The sequence below is a fragment of the Triticum aestivum genome, chromosome 2A (assembly GCF_018294505.1).
Source record: "Triticum aestivum cultivar Chinese Spring chromosome 2A, IWGSC CS RefSeq v2.1, whole genome shotgun sequence".
Classification (NCBI taxonomy): Eukaryota; Viridiplantae; Streptophyta; class Magnoliopsida; order Poales; family Poaceae; genus Triticum; species Triticum aestivum.
This window is the reverse complement of record NC_057797.1, coordinates 683,952,452-683,968,159: the sequence shown is the minus strand read 5'-3', so window position 1 is coordinate 683,968,159 and position 15,708 is coordinate 683,952,452. Positions and strand designations below refer to the sequence as shown.

At 47.8% G+C, this 15,708-nt stretch overlaps 1 protein-coding gene across 7 annotated transcripts; it reads left to right on the top strand.

Moving 5' to 3' along the window:
* Positions 1-5,553: 5,553 nt before the first annotated feature.
* On the top strand, positions 5,554-13,885 carry LOC123190225 (uncharacterized). Of its 7 annotated transcripts, none has more exons than XM_044602832.1 (9): positions 5,554-6,022; positions 7,511-9,107; positions 9,187-9,254; positions 10,187-10,311; positions 10,399-10,582; positions 10,670-11,104; positions 11,191-11,508; positions 11,591-11,653; positions 12,264-13,885. In XM_044602832.1, exons 1-9 carry the CDS (start codon positions 5,633-5,635, stop codon positions 12,336-12,338), a joined length of 3,255 nt encoding a protein of 1,084 aa, XP_044458767.1. In that variant the 5' UTR covers positions 5,554-5,632; the 3' UTR covers positions 12,339-13,885. The 7 variants fall into 7 exon arrangements, with proteins under 7 accessions (XP_044458767.1, XP_044458766.1, XP_044458765.1 ...); XM_044602831.1 differs by having other exon boundaries at positions 5,555-6,022; positions 7,514-9,107; positions 10,178-10,311; XM_044602830.1 differs by having other exon boundaries at positions 5,555-6,022; positions 10,178-10,311.
* The last annotated feature ends 1,823 nt before the right edge of the window (positions 13,886-15,708 follow it).

Below are 15,708 nucleotides of genomic sequence, written 5' to 3'. Positions count from 1 at the left end.
CTCGGTGGGACCGATGTGCTAGGGTTAGGGTAAATCCAAAACTCGGTTTGACCGATTACTCAAACTCGGTGGGACCGATTTGGGTAATAAGTGAAACTGAGATTTGGCCAAGCAAACTTGGTGGAACCGATTGCATATCTCAGTGGGACCGAGAATATTGCAATGGGTAACAGAGAGTTTGCAAGCCCATCTCGGTGAGACTGAGATCCCATCGGTGAGACCGAAATGATTAGGGTTTGGTAGTGGCTTATGACAAGTGAAACTCGGTGGCGCCGGATAGGAAGAATCGGTAGGACCGAGTTTGGCTTAGGGTTTAGGTCATATGTGGAAGTGGGAAAGTAGCTAAGGATTTTGGAGCATATCATTAAGCACATGAAGCAAGAGGCTCATTAAACAACACCTCATCCCTCCTTGATAGTATTGGCTTTTTCTATGGACTCAATGTGATCTTGGATCACTAAAATGTAAAATGAAGAGTCTTGAGCTTGAGGCTTTAGCCAATCCTTTGTCCTTAGCATCTTGAAGGAGTTCCCACAACCTTTAGTCCATGCCACTCCATTGTTGAACTTATCTGAAACATGCTAGATAGAAATGTTAGTCCAACAAGAGATATGTTGTCATCAATTATCAAAACCACCTAGGGAGCACTTGTGCTTTCAATAGCTCATGCATCAACTAGGGTTGTCTGTATCTTCCATGCTAGGCGGGTTATTCTCAAGAGGAGTGGACTCCGCTCCTCACTCACGAGAAAATGGTTGGTCACGGGGATGCCTAGTCCCATGCTCAAATCAAATCAAAATAATTGCAAACAAAACTCCCCCAGGATTGTTGTTAGTTGGAGGCACCCGTTGTTTCGGGCAAGCCATGGATTGATGCTTGTTGGTGGTGGGGGAGTATAAACTTTACCATTCTGCTTGGGAACCGCCTATAATGTGTGTAGCATGGAAGATGTCGAGATCTCTCGGTTATTATTTTGACAATGAAAGTATATCGCTCAAAATATTATTCATCTCTATTTCAAAACCGAGCTCTGGCACCCCTACAAATTCCTGCTTCCCTCTGCGAAGGGTTTATCTATTTACTTTTATGTTGAGTCATCATCCTCTTATTAAAAAGCACCAGTTGGAGAGCACCGCTATCATTTGAATGTATTATTGTTAGTTTACATTGAGTATGACTTGAATGGATCTCTTTTACCATGAATTGCAATTTCCAGTCAGCCCTTGATCTTCAGGGGTGCTCTGCATTTATGTTTTGCGGTCTTAGAAATGGCTAGCGAGATATCATCTTGTTATATCATATTATGATTGTTTTGAGAAAGTGTTGTCATCCGAGATTTATTATTATTGCTCGCTAGTTGATTATGTCATTGATATGAGTAAACATGAGACCTAAATGTTATTGTGAATATGGTTAGTTCATAATTTTTGCTGAAAACTTGAATGGTCGCTTTACATATTTACAACAACAAGAGAAAACAGAGTTTGTAAAAGTTTTTCTTTATCACTTTCAGTTTATCAACTGAATTGCTTAAGGACAAGCAAAGGTTTAAGCTTGGGGGTGTTGATACGTCTCCAACGTATCTACTTTTCCAAACACTTTTGCCCTTGTTTTGGACTCTAACTTGCATGATTTGAATAGAACTAACTCGAACTGACGATGTATTCAGCAGAATTGCCATGGTGTTATTTTTGTGCAGAAATAAAATTTCTCAGAATGACCTAAAAATCAATGGAGAATATTTTTGGAATATATAAAAAATATTGGTGAAAGAATCAAGGCCAGCGGGCCCACACCCTGTCCACGAGGGTGGGGGTGCGCCTACCCCCTGGGCGCCCCCTGCCTCGTGGGTCCCCTGGTGCTCCACCGACCTCAACTCCAACTCTATATATTCACGTTCGGGGAGAAAAAATCAGAGAGAAGGATTCATCGCGTTTTACTATACGGAGCCGCCGCCAAGCCCTAATCTTTTTCGGGAGGGCTGATCTGGAGTCCGTTCGGGGCTCCGGAGAGGGGAATCCGTCACCATCGTCATCATCAACCTTCCTCCATCACCAATTTCATGATGCTCACCGCTGTGCATGAGTGATTCCATCGTAAGCTTGCTGGACGATGATGGGTTGGATGAGATTTATCATGTAATCGAGTTAGTTTTGTTAGGGTTTGATCCCTAGTATCCATTATGTTCTAAGATTAATGTTGCTATGACTTTGCTATGCTTAATGCTTGTCACTAGGGCCCGAGTGCCATGATTTCAGATCTGGACCTATTATGTTTTCATGAATATATGTGAGTTCTTGATCCTATCTTGCAAGTCTATAGTCACCTATTATGTGTTATGATCCGTTAACCCCGAAGTGACAATAATCGGGATACTTACCGGTGATGACCGTAGTTTGAGGAGTTCATGTATTCACTAAGTGCTAATACTTTGGGCCGGTACTCTATTAAAAGGAGGCATTAATATCCCTTAGTTTCCAATAGGACCCCGCTGCCACGGGAGGGTAGGACAAAAGATGTCATGCAAGTTCTTTTCCATAAACATGTATGACTATATTTGGAATACATGCCTACATTACATTGATGAACTGGAGCTAGTTCTGTGTCACCCTATGTTATAACCGTTGCATGAGGAATCACATCCGACATAATTATCCATCACCGATCCATTGCGTACGAGCTTTTCATATATTGATCTTTGCTTAGTTACTCTTCCATTGCCATTGTTACAATCACTACAAAACCAATACCATTACTTTTGCCATCGTTACCTCTACTATCATATTACTTTGCTACTAAATACTTTGCTGAAGATATTAATTCTTTCAGGTGTGGTTGAATTGACAACTCAGCTGCTAATACTTGAGAATATTCTTTGGCTCCCCTTGTGTCGAATCAATAAATTTGGGTTGAATACTCTATCCTCGAAAATTGTTGTGATCCCATATACTTGTGGGTTATCAAGCCTACAAGGGTGTGCAAGCAAGGCGTCGAAAAGTTTTTGCTAGTATTATTATGTTATTGGTGAATGATTACATTTACCCACCCAATCAATTGTTGGATCGTTCCGGTGCACCGTGTGCGCCTCCTGCCTACTACGTCTTCCTTCGATCCTACAACTCTCCATCTTTTCTCGTCTCTCCTGAACAACCACGCAATCCCGCGTCTTCTTCTCCCAAACCCTCTCAATTGAGATCCTCCTCTCCCATGCCCCCGCCTCTTGTCCCAACCGTTATGTGGGGGGGGGGGTTCTAGGTGTGTCTTCCTCCTCCTTCTCTTGCTCCCCCTCACCAGATTCTTGAAGTGGAGGTCGAGTTAGAGTTTCGAGTTGGAGTTTTTTGCGCCGACAACTCAATGATGAAGGATGGGGTGAGGGTGATGAGTTCTTTGTTCCGTGGGGAAAACTTTCAGTCTATCCATGAACTGTCAAGGCAGTACAACGAACATCAGAAGTCAAAAATTACATCTAAGTCTATAGACCACCTAGCAGCGACTACAAGAAGTAGAAAGAGCCAAAGGTGTGTCGTCCTCAGCGCCCCTTCCCCACTAGAGCCAAACAGACATTGTTGTAGTAGACAACTAGGAGGTCATCATGCTAAGGCCTCGTAATACCAGCGCACTAGAACAAAAACCAATGCCAATGAAGAGAAGCATAGACCGGAAGGATCCAACCTATAGACACATGAATGCAGACTGGATCCAAGTGGATCCACCAAAGACAAACGCCGACCGAATCCTGCGAGATCCGTGGGAGACACACCTCCACATGTTCTCCTAAGATGCTAGAAGAACCAACTAGATAGGGGCTAGGCAAGAAGAACCTTATTCCATCTTCAGGGAAATGCAGCCGCCTCACCTTCCCCAGCAGGACGCAAACCCTAACAAAACAAAAAACACCTAAAAATAGAGCCCTCCCATCGGCAAAAGGGTCGAGATCCATCGTGCTTCCATGGTCCTAGTACCACATGAGATAAGGTAGACCGACGTCGACGCCAGCAAGAGGCAGGAGAAAACCTATCATGAATGCCCTTGGTCGCACTAGTGAAGGGGTACGATTGATTTTTTTACGAGGGTGATGAGTCCAGACTCACAATATATGAAAACAATGGTACTTCGACTAGTCAAATTATTGTCGACGAGTCTTAAATGGCGAAGAGCAACACCTCAAATATTTGGTAGCAAATTTAGTGATTTCTATGTGTCGAATACATTCGTTCAACATATCTTTAGCTTGTTTTTGGTTTGCTGCAAACACAATGTACGCATGCTGCAATGACTTCGAGTGTATGTTGCATATATTGCATTCATGTTGTAAGTTGTTTTTGCGCTACAAGCGTTGACTTCTATGTTAAATATTCGTGATGACTTTTCTTGCATTCATGATCAACATAGAAAGTCAACGCTTGTCAATTTTGCTAGATCAACATAGAAGTCAACGACGCTTGCCAATTTTGCCTCGTCTCCTATGGTCCTTGGACCATGTAGGCGTGATGGACCCAACCCTTGTCGGCGGGAGGGCTCCGTTTTTAGATGTTTTCTAACTTTTGTTAGGGTTTGTGCCATGCTTAGGAAGATGGGGCGGCGATGACTTCTTGAAGATGGAATAAGGTTCTTCCCGCCTAGCCCCCGTTCAGGTGATGCTTCAAGCATCGCTTGAGGGCGTGTGGAGGCGTGTCTTCGGCGAATCTTGTGTGATTCGGTCGGCGTTTGTCCTCTTTGGATCCGCCTGAATCCGGTCTTCATTCGCTTACGTCTGTGTGTCTGGAGGCTGGATTCTTCCGATCTATACTTCTCTTCATCGACGACGGTTGTTCTAGTGCACTGGTCCTATGGGACCTTATTACGACAACTTCCTGACCGTCTACTACAACAACATTTGCCCGACTCTGACGAGAGAGGGGCGATGACGGCGCGCGCATTCGGCTTCCTCTAGTGCTTGTAGCTGCCGCTAGATGGCCTACGAACCTGCATATAAATTTTACTTCTAGTGTTCTTTATACTACCTTCACAATTGATGAATAGATTGAAAGTTACTCGAAAAAAAGAGGGACGTGTCATGGTACACACATAAATTGACATGCTCTAGTTTTTTTTCGCCATTTGTATGTAATTTTGAGGACGGGGGTGGCGGGGGTGGTGGGGTGGAGGAGAGTAAAAGGATAAGACGCGGCCTGTGTTGTTTCCTCACATTGCCATGAAGAACGAACGTTCGTGTTGTTCACTCAAAGGGTTGCATTGGAGCGAACGCCAAACGGCAACCCCATGACCATTGTCATGTGTCATTCACGGTCAAACACATCACAGATCATTCGTTCAGAAAATCATTCCCAACAACGATCGCTCTATGATAATTGGCAAAACTAAAAGTTGCGAAATGTCGACGACTCTGCATGAGATTTGTGAAAAAATTTTGATAACCAACCAGGCACTAGCAAACATTTGACATTTGTCAAATATTGGTGGTATGGCAACTTGTGCCGCTATTCCATGACAGAAAACAACTGCGGGAGAGTAGCCAGGAAACTCTGTTTCGCGTAAGTAGCTGTCGGCTGAATCATCCCACACAGAACAGAACAGTAGCGCTCACAGCCACAGGGGGAAAATAAAACCCTATCAGCCGCTGCGTCCTCCCATGGCGGCGCCGCCGGGGATCCTCGAGGTGCGATGCGCGGGGTGCGGCGAGACCCTGGAGGTGGAGCATGGCCTCATGGAGTTCGCCTGCCCCGACTGCGGCATGGCCCAGTCGCTCCCGCCGGAGCTCATGCCGCCACGCCCTCGCCGCGCGCTCCCGCTCCCCGGACGAGGCGCCGCCCCCTACGCCGCGCCCACCCCGCCGGCCGCGACCGCTCGAGTCACGTGCGGCGGATGCGGATCCGTGCTCAGCGTGCCGCACGGCCCCGGGCGATTCGCCTGCCCGCTCTGTGGCGTCGAGCTCGCGTCCTTCCCCCTCGCCGCAGTTCCGGTCGTGGTGTCGCCCACAGCCGTCCCAATCTCCTCCCCCCGGCCAATGAATGCCGCAGAGGTACTGCTCGCAGTCGTTCGCTCCAAGGGATTCCATTGTCATGCATTGTTGCTTAGCTTGGTGCCGGTGGTTGTTGCTACGATGCTAACATTTCTGGCTATATGAGCTTGAATAGGCTACTAGAAGCATTGCTAAGTAAAGAATGTGTAATGCTTGTGTCGTCGCTATTTAGTTATTGAACATTTCTGACTAGTAGTCTAATAATTCTAGTCAGTGAGGTTCAATCAGGCCAGGAATTTAGGGCTGGGATGTTTTACTTTACTTTTGAATAGCTTGGTTCAGTAAGCTGTGGCCAATGTAGGCTCCCCGTCTCCACGATTTTGTTGTAGGAGTCTGCATTTTTCTCTTGTTCGGCTAGAAACAGACAAGGTTAAGGACTACCTGCAGAGTTGAGGATTGCCGGTCCTTTTTAGAATAATAAGCAAGTTCGGTGAAAATTAATCAAAGAAAAAGCTAAAGAAAGGGATACAAGTGCAGGAAGTGCTTCGGATAGCTCAAGATTTGTGCTAATTGATAAGTTAGTCACAAACAACTTTATTTACTGAAACCAGTGTGGCTATGGAATGTGGGTTTTAGATGCTTTGAAAATTTTAGACAACCTCATTGGATGTGATATTTGTTGTTGCGCTCTTCATTCCAAAAAACAATATTTAGGAGCCGGATGGTCTCGTCGATCTCTGACTGGCTGTGGAACTAACTCACCAACTATACAAATGCCACGCTATTATAATAAAAGATATGAAGGCAGGGAGGGGAGACGAACCTGAAGTCAGAAGCATCTCCCATGTTGTACACAACTACCCAAATCAGAGCATGATCTGTGTTGCAGAGAAGCTACTACTGTGGTGGCACAACAACTTGTACTGCTATTGGACCCAAAAAACAGAGGGAGAAATGCTAAGCAAAGGAGCCAGCAAATCAGACTTAGTTCAGAGGACCAACAACCATGCACCTTTGTGACATGGGTGGCTGATGAGGACCAGGTCAAGGAGAAGAGTTGTCTTGGTCGGTGTCCAGCGGCAGCATGTTGGTAGGGCCCCTATTCCAGTGCCAAGTATCAACTTGTAGACTCGTCAGAGTGAATCGTAATGTTACTTCTACTGACCATGGAAAAGGTGTTCTTTTTACCCATTTAAATTAAATTTATTTGTTTGTGCAAATTGAACCATTAGTTTTATTACCTTAATAGCAAAAGCTACAAAATATCAAGATTAGGAACAGAAAATTGTTTATCAGCTCCATGGAGCCATAGCTCCACTCGCTATTGTCGTTGGAGGCTTCACTGGAATTTGTGCCCATTATGAATATGTATTCATGATAAACTTATACAGTTATCATGTGATCAATCCAATTTTTGTTAACATGTTGGTCAAAGTTGACAAAGAATTGTCCGCATTTACCAATGTGATATTTTTTTAGTAGAGGGAGTATATCATGCACTGTATCTATTGTTCAATTTTCTTCTCTTTGTTGACCCATATTGTGCAGCAGGTGCAGCAGCCTTCGAGTCAATCAGCTCGTGCAGGAATGGTTCAAAAGCCCATTCATTCAGAGCCGACACATGGACAACAATACAAGCATTTTTCTGGAGAGGAGACCTTCAACTCATTTCGAGCTGAACCAAGAACACAGATTGATGCAGCAAGGACGCTACTAATTGAGCCTCCTAATCCTTCAGTCCGTAGGGATGAGTCACATACTGAACCTGTCCAAGGAACTCTTGCCAGGCCTGGCAAGAGGACACAAATTGATGCAGCAAGGACACTACAAAATGAGCTTCCTAATGCTTCAATCCACAGGGAGGAGTCACATACTGAACCTGTCCAAGGAAATATTGCCAGGTCTGGCAAGAGGACATATAGATTTGTATTTGGTCCAAAATCGTGGCAAGAAGGAAATGTCCAGAAAGAGCAGCCTAACCAGGTTGTCCATGCATCACATGCTCAAGTTATGCCCACAGAGTCTTCAGTTCATACAAACCAGGCAGTAGGAAGGTTTCCTGATGACCCAATTCCGATTCACAGCAAGCAGATAACTGAACATGTGGATGTCCCTAGTGCTACCGAGCATGGGCAGATTCGTTCTCAGCATCAAGTTGTCCATGAACAGCAGGCAGGTGAAAATCCTATTGACACAGTCCACATGGAGCAGGAAAAGGTGGACTCTGCTTGCAAGCCATCAAGCGAAAATAGGAAGAGCGCCGAAAATACTAAAGGAAATCATAAGAGGAAAAACAGTAATTTGATAAATGTCCACGCATCACAGGCACAAGTAATGCCCACTGAGTCTTTGGTTCATATAAATCAGGCAGACGGAGGGTTTCCTGATGACACAATTCCAAAGCACGGCAAGCAGAGAACTGAACATGTGGCTGTCCCTAGTGCTATCGAGCATGAGCAGGTACGTTCTCGGCATCAAGTTGACCATGAGCAGCAGGAAGGTGAAAATCCTAGTGACGGAGTCCACATGGAGCAGGAAAAGGTGGACTCTGTCTGCAAGCCATCAAACAAAAATATAAAGAGCACCGAAAATACTAAAGGAAATCGTAAGAGGAAAAACAAGAATTTGATGAATTCTTCTAATGAGCGGCCTCAGCTTAGGCGCAGTAAACGCCTGTCAAAGGGATCATCACCAGACCTTATTGATGTTGAGCCTATCCAGAAGTTAGATGCTTCCCCCCATCAAAATCATTCAGAAGCTCCACAGATTGAGAGTAGCATAGCTGATCAAACACTCTCTCCAGAGACTGGGTGGGCACTTCCTAATCCTGGTTCTAGTTCATCTCATGAGCATGAGATTCCCCAAAAAAGCTTTAATGGGATTGACCAGCTTGATGGAAGTGATGAGGAAGTACATTCAAGTCCATCAGATGGTCAAAATCAGTATATGGATGGACAAGTGGCAGAAGCAGCTTGCAGTGGCAAGAACCACTCGGAGCAGGTTCGACTCAAGCCTCACAGCAAGAATTTTGCAGAGCATGGCAGGCCGATAAACTTGGCTGCTTCATGCAGCCGCCTTGCTGCCTTGTTGCCTGTTCCAGCTTCCGCTACTTTGCCCACTATTTCCTCGCTTTCTTCACCTGAAAGTATGTCCCTCTCTGCAACGTATTTGGTAATCTCTATTGAGAGCTTTGTATCACTAACATGCGCCTCCCATTCTTGCAGAGCTACCACCTCAGTGCAGCAGTCCAATAACACCGCATAACCAACCACGAGCAGTTATATATTCCCAGGTCCCTCTCCTCACCCCTTCTTTACTGAACTTTGTTTTCAATGCATGGTCAGAAGTGTTATGTGTGATGTGCAGTGTTCGTCTGACAGCAATGCATAGTGTCACTTGTAACTGTTGTGCCGCCACTCAAATGTGTTCTTGCCAATGGCTTGGTGAGATGGGTTTTGATTATTACCATTTGAAATTGATACTTCCGATGCAGGTTTGCGAACTTGTGATGTTAGCTTGAAAACTTTTTTTTTAGAACGTTAGCTTGAAAACTTTTTTGTCAGTTAAAAGGTGTTGGCATGAGTTTCATCTGTAGTAGCTTTCCTTTGGTTTAGTGTTAATATTTCATGCTAGATTAATTGTATTACAAATGGAAAGCCCTGTATTGTCAATGGGATCTCCTCCAAGCTGTAAGGCTACCCGAAATGGCGCCCTGCATGTCCTTCTGGGACTGGCTGTTGTTGTTAAAGGACTGTTAGGTGTCCATTATAAGGCGTGTTTTCAGTTTACCCTCCATTTCCGTGGTTTGTAGTGACAGGCACTGTTTGGCATCCGCCTTATGTGTCGCCTGCCGCAGGACTCATTATCGGCCGTTGTCTTTCCTCGTGGTTTCTGTGTTGGACTGTATGTGATTTTGGTGTATAGGGAATTAGGGATTGAAGTTGTCCAAAGAGTATATTTCTTTCCTCAAAGGTCTGTTGGTCATGGGTATGGATGTTTTACTTGTGGATGCATCGTGTCGTCTTCTTTCTTGTGGTATGTCTTAATCCTTGCGTATCTTCTTAAGCGGCACGGCAAGGCACACCAAAGGTTCTAGTTATGATAGAAAGACCCAAGGATGTAACTTTTGCAAGAGGTGTTCTTTTTTTCCGAGAAACTAAGAATTTCACCTTTTCATGGAAATCTTCGTGATTGTCTGATACCGAGCAATTTCAGGATGCACAGTGTGATGATATGCTATCAGGATCTCTTAGCAAGTCATCGAAAAAGCGCAAGGGGCGTGGCCCTTCATTGCTAGTGGAACCACGCGAAGAAGCTGATAGGCCTGTGTTGACGCCCAGTGGTACAGAGTAAGTATCCCCCCTGCCTTTATGTTTGTCGATGGTTGGAGAACTGATGCATTCTGATCTTCATGTGTCAATTTAATTTGTAACCAGCAACTGGAGTGTCCACCCGCCGTTTCCTAAGAAGGTAGCAACTACCATCTCCCTTCTTATCAAGCAGAACTATCCTGGGACCTGTATTTCAGTGGATGACGAGGGAAGATCCTGTGAGGTTGTGGTTCACTATTGGCACCAATGCCCTCCAGATGTAAGGGCTACCGTGTTGGATGAATTCCTTGTGAGTAACTAATCAGGACGTCTCAAACTATGTTTTGCTCACTGTAAGATTTGCGAGTGATGATTTCCTGTCATTTGAATACTGCAGAAACGCTACAAGTGGGCCCCTGGCCACGAAGAGGAGTGCCAGAAGATCTTTGAGCGCAAAGCAGTTAGACAGTTAGTTAACCTCTTTTGCTATGAGAAGCAAAGGGTTAGAGAGGAGTTGGCAGCAAAGAAGTTCAAAGGATCTACGGTGGTTGGTAGGGCCAATGGAGAATTAGAAAAGGGAGACGATAGAGAAGATTCAGAGGAACGACAGGGAGATGGGTCCGTTGTGTCGATTGACCATGATGATCCACTGAATTGGAAACCGTTTGTCCCTGATTGGATGCAACCATCATGGTGGGAAATGTTGTGTGACCATTGGGCCCAAGACGAATTTATGAAGGTTTCTTACCAAAAGAGAAAGAATCGGAATGCAGGAGGCCACCCCTCTGCTGCTGCAGGCTCACAAATCATAGCAATGCACCAGCACCCTAAGGTAATAAGTTAATAACTAAGAATGCAATTTCTGGGTGCTATGATTTTCAGAATGTATTGATGATTCTGTTTTGTTCTACTTTTCAGGATACCACATCCTGGCATGCTGAGGAGGCCAGAGATCCTCTGCTAGGCCCCCATCCTGTGCAAGAGCAGGTGGGTAGCTCGAAGCGTGGGAGGTACCAAGGTACTCCTGTTGCCAGCAAGAAGGCCCAGACTGATTCATCGTCAAAATCCTCCCCAGATTTCTTGAGCAGACAGGGACAAGAGCCAAGATTCACACAGGAGCAGGTGCAGCTGATGATTAACCAAGCTCTACAAGGACTGAATGAAACTTGGGAGAAGAAGTTTCTGTCCTTGGAGCAAAACATGCGCAGCGTGCCCTCGGCACGTGCTGTTCCTGTCGTAAGAAAAAATAGCTGACTTTTTAACTCATTTAACAGGGGTTTGATATCTATCTTATCATTTCTGATACATCCTTTTGCAGGGTGCTAAGACTAGGTCAGCTGTGGCTGTTGCAAGGGACAAGCGATGCCAGATTTCACGGCAGGTAATGATAAAATCTACCTATGTCTGTACATACATCTATAGATAATGGCTGGAGGGAGAAGAGGCCCCTCGGTATATTCAAGGGAAGAAATTAGCTTCTGATGGGTGGGGTCTGTGGGGATAAAATCCGGGTTTTCTCGCATGTATTGGGCAGCAGTAATATGTTTTGGTTTATATATGTAGAAGAAACTGAGGTGCTCAATCTAATGCTACCGTGGTCTTTTTAGGTTGATTGGTGGCTGGTGATCTGTAATAATTATTAAGCAAACCACAGAAAATGAAACAGAAACCATGAACCACGGTGGGCAACCTTTTAGACCATGTGAATTCATATATTGAAACTGTCCAAAGTCCAAAATCACCACTGAACTATTCACCAGATGCATGCAGCATACTTTCAGTCCTTGGCAGCATGCAGCTTGTGAAACTCTGGTTGCCAAATTCTTCCGCTGGGTTTCGCACTTGCAGAAGATTTCACATCCATTGGTCATATCTATCCAGTGCACTACATGCATTGTCTCTGAATTTGCCCATGCCACTGGCACTCTCCAGCCCAGACTGGCCGGAGAGAGAGAGCAAACTGACACGGTTTCCCTTCCGATGCTTTGCAGGACACATTTGATTCGGCGGAGGGAGAGGAAGATCCAGACGACGGCGAGGAGCAGGATGATGTGCGTTGGAGTTAGACCCAACGCGCCAACGCGGGCCTCCTGTTGTGGCTCAGATTTTGTCTATCGGAGGACGGTGCGTCTGCACGGGAGCAATCAATCAGCCCCGCGTGCGTGCAGCTCAGGGTGTAAATCATGTGCGAATCCCTTTGACCCAGTTAGATCATGTGCATATGTTTTCAAAGTCGTCGCTCTGAACTCGCTTCTCCGACGCGGCTTGCGGTGGCCGTGTTGGTTTGTTTGGCGCGGAGGCGTCTGGCGTCGTGACCTTCGCTTTACCGCCGGCCATCACGCGGTGCGGCACGCCACCTGCGCGTGGCCACGCGCTGGCGGCCCCGTCCGTCGTGGGCAACGTGACGCCTGTCTGCCTGACCCGGTTTCCCTGCATCCTCCTGCTCGCTCGTGTCGCCGGTCTTTGGACATAAAATAATCCGGCGCTGTAGTTCGTCAGCCGCGTTTCAATAAGATAGATCAGAATGATTAGTTCCTAGGTTTGGCGTTGGATCGTCTCATCATCCAATCCAGTAGCTCTTGGCGTCAAATCACCGGCAGCGAGACGGAGAAGTCCATCCACCCATATTCAAAATCTTGAACTTCCGCCCTCCGTTCCCAAGCCCTGGCATCTCGCACCTCCCAACTCTCGATACTACGAGACCAACCAGAATTCGAGCGCTAGCTTTGTAGCTTTACGACGATGTGGAGCGGCAGCCCGAGCCAATCAGCCGATTCGGTCGGCCACGGCCAAGGGAGGCCGCCCAACCACCCGTCGTCGGTCGGTTGCGGTCGCAGCCTTGCAGGTGTAAAAGAGACCTGTCGGCGTGGTCAGACAAAAAGCGAATCGGGTCCGCGAGCGACCGCACAGCGCGCCGGGGCGGAAAGCCACGGCGAACGGGGAGACGGCGACGTCACGGCGGGCCCCGCGCGGCGCCGGCCGCCGATCCACGCCCCACTATATTAAATTTCATAAACAAGTGCGGATATCCCATCCAATCCACTGGCCGAGCGGCGGCCGGGCGCACACGCGTGTGGAACGGGGAACCCCGGGGGCCCCCACCGCCACACGGCTCCCCACCTCGTCCGCCCGCCGCCGCCCCCGCAGTCGTGTCCGTGCCCACCCGTTTGGCCGCCTGCGTGCGGTGCTCGACCGCGTTGACATGTGGACGCCGCAACGGTGGACGCGCGCGCGCGATCCGGGAGGCGCGGGGAGCGCGACACGGACACGGACGGTGTGGAAACTTGGTTGCGGTGGGCGACGCGGGCGGTGGGACTTCTGGGATCTGCGTGCGGTGTGCGCTGTGCGGGGTGCGGGGACGTGACGCAACCCGGCACCCACCACCCACCGCGGCGAGCGGCGAGCGGCGTGGGCTGCCTCGGCCCCGAAAGCAGGCGGCTGGAGCGATTCGTGATCCGCTGCGGTGGACGACGTGCGCGCTCCAGGGGCGCTGGAGTGAGCGCACCGAATGTGAGTGCCATATGACGCCGAGCGAGCTGCGTCCTAGAGCAAAACCAATTTCGTTGCATGTTCTTTTTTTAAAAAAAAATATCGTTGCATGGTTTGGTAGGTACGTACACGCAAACCATTTTGGCTGGGTTTTTTTTTTGGACGAAAAACCATTTTGGCTGTTCACAGAGCATCTTCAGTAGATGCAAGAAACAGCCGTCGGTCCCAAGAAATTGTCATTTGAAACAGCCGTCGGTCCCAAAAAAACACCTACCATGCTCTGTCTCTATGAAGTGATGTTTTCTTACATCGGCCCTAAATTTTTGGGACAAATGTTGCATTTTTTGCATGGGCTGCCTGAAAACAAATCGACGTGGCGGGAACCCAACCGTCACGATGAAACATCCCCTCCATCAATTGTCCCCACCCATGCCAATTTCGACCAGTTCTTGCCGCTGCCGTGACTCCATCGGCCGCTCTCAACTGTGACGCCGACGCCTGACTCCGGATGTTCCCTATCCAGCCACCACACATATACGTCGGTTAGGGGCCACCGCGACCCCCATGTGCCCGCCGGCGAGCCGCTAGTCCTTGTCGAGCTCTCGACGTTTGGTCATCGCGCCACCGCTAGATTTGGCCGCATCTCACGACTCCCCTTCGGCCCATGCCCCGTCCGCGCCGCCTTTCCTCGGCATTGGGCAACCTTCGCCGGCCAAAATCAGGCTCGACACCTAGCAGCCGTGAAATCTGCCTCCCAACCTTCCGATCTCATGTTTTAATTACTTCCTAAATTTTAGGGACTAGTTATAGCAAGAAAAAATACGGATGGAGAAAAAAGGAATCACTTGGAGATGAAGATGGACAACGTCCAAGCATGAACTCCAAGACGGAGCCTTCAAGAAAGGCACGGCACAGAGTATTGCCACAGCCTGATCCGAGGGATCAAGTGTTCACACATAGCAGCACAAATGAAAGGGAACAACCATGATGAAGCCTTCGGGAAGGGAACGTGGCCTACAAATGCCGCTCCCGTCGTCCTGGAGAATCCATGCAAGCAGGGGCGGATCCAGACTTAAAATTACCCGGTGTCCATATAGAAGAACACATGCCTACATATCAAACAATTGAATGGCCTACACACTAAGCTAATAAGTGCGTGCAAATTGCACCCGGTGCCAGTGACACCGGGTAGCTATACGTAGCTTCGCCCCTGCATGCAAGATAGTCACCCTGACGTTTACACACCTCTGCTGAACCGGAGTGCCATCAGACATAGGAACACCTGCAGCACCACTGTTACACTACGCCGCACACCAACAGCCATGCCACCCACGCGGCCATAGTAGCTAGTCCACATCCGACCCGTGCGTTCCTCCTGGAGCACTATGTCTCCCACTGCCAGGATTGACACCCTACAACCTGACACCGCACTCCCCCGAGACCCACCAAAGATATGTGCTTTGCCCCGATCAGCACCCCTACGACTGGTGGAGCCGCCAGCAAATGCCCTGCTTCAAACATCGTAATATCATAGACCAAGCAACACTAGGGCGGCGAAAAGGGAAGGAGGAGCGGATCGTAACAAGGAGGGAACCCGGGATCGATGCCCCGCGCCACCCACCGTCGTCCAGGTGTTGCATCCGAGAAGGCGCGATCAGACACAGGGGCACACACCTTCATATCTACTCCCTCCGTTCCTAAATACTTGTCTTTCTAGGCATTTCAACAAGTGACTACATACGGAGCAAAATGAATGAATCTACACTTTAAAATATGTCTACATACATCCGTATGTAGTAGTCATTTGAAATGTCTAGAAAGACAAATATTTAGGAACGGATGAAGTAGATACTATGCCGCTTTCGCACAGCCAACGGACACCCAGGCCATCGAAGCGAGACGCAGGCGCCGTCACGCCCCCGCCCTCACGCTGAGCACGGCGCCTCC

Bases quoted from the DNA above. Each gene is read 5' to 3' on its own strand.
- LOC123190225 (XM_044602830.1), top strand. From the start codon at position 5,633: ATGGCGGCGCCGCCGGGGATCCTCGAGGTGCGATGCGCGGGGTGCGGC. The intron at 6,023-7,510 runs GTACTGCTCGCA...CATATTGTGCAG, and splicing joins GGCCAATGAATGCCGCAGAG to CAGGTGCAGCAGCCTTCGAG. The intron at 10,312-10,398 runs GTAAGTATCCCC...ATTTGTAACCAG, and splicing joins TTGACGCCCAGTGGTACAGA to CAACTGGAGTGTCCACCCGC.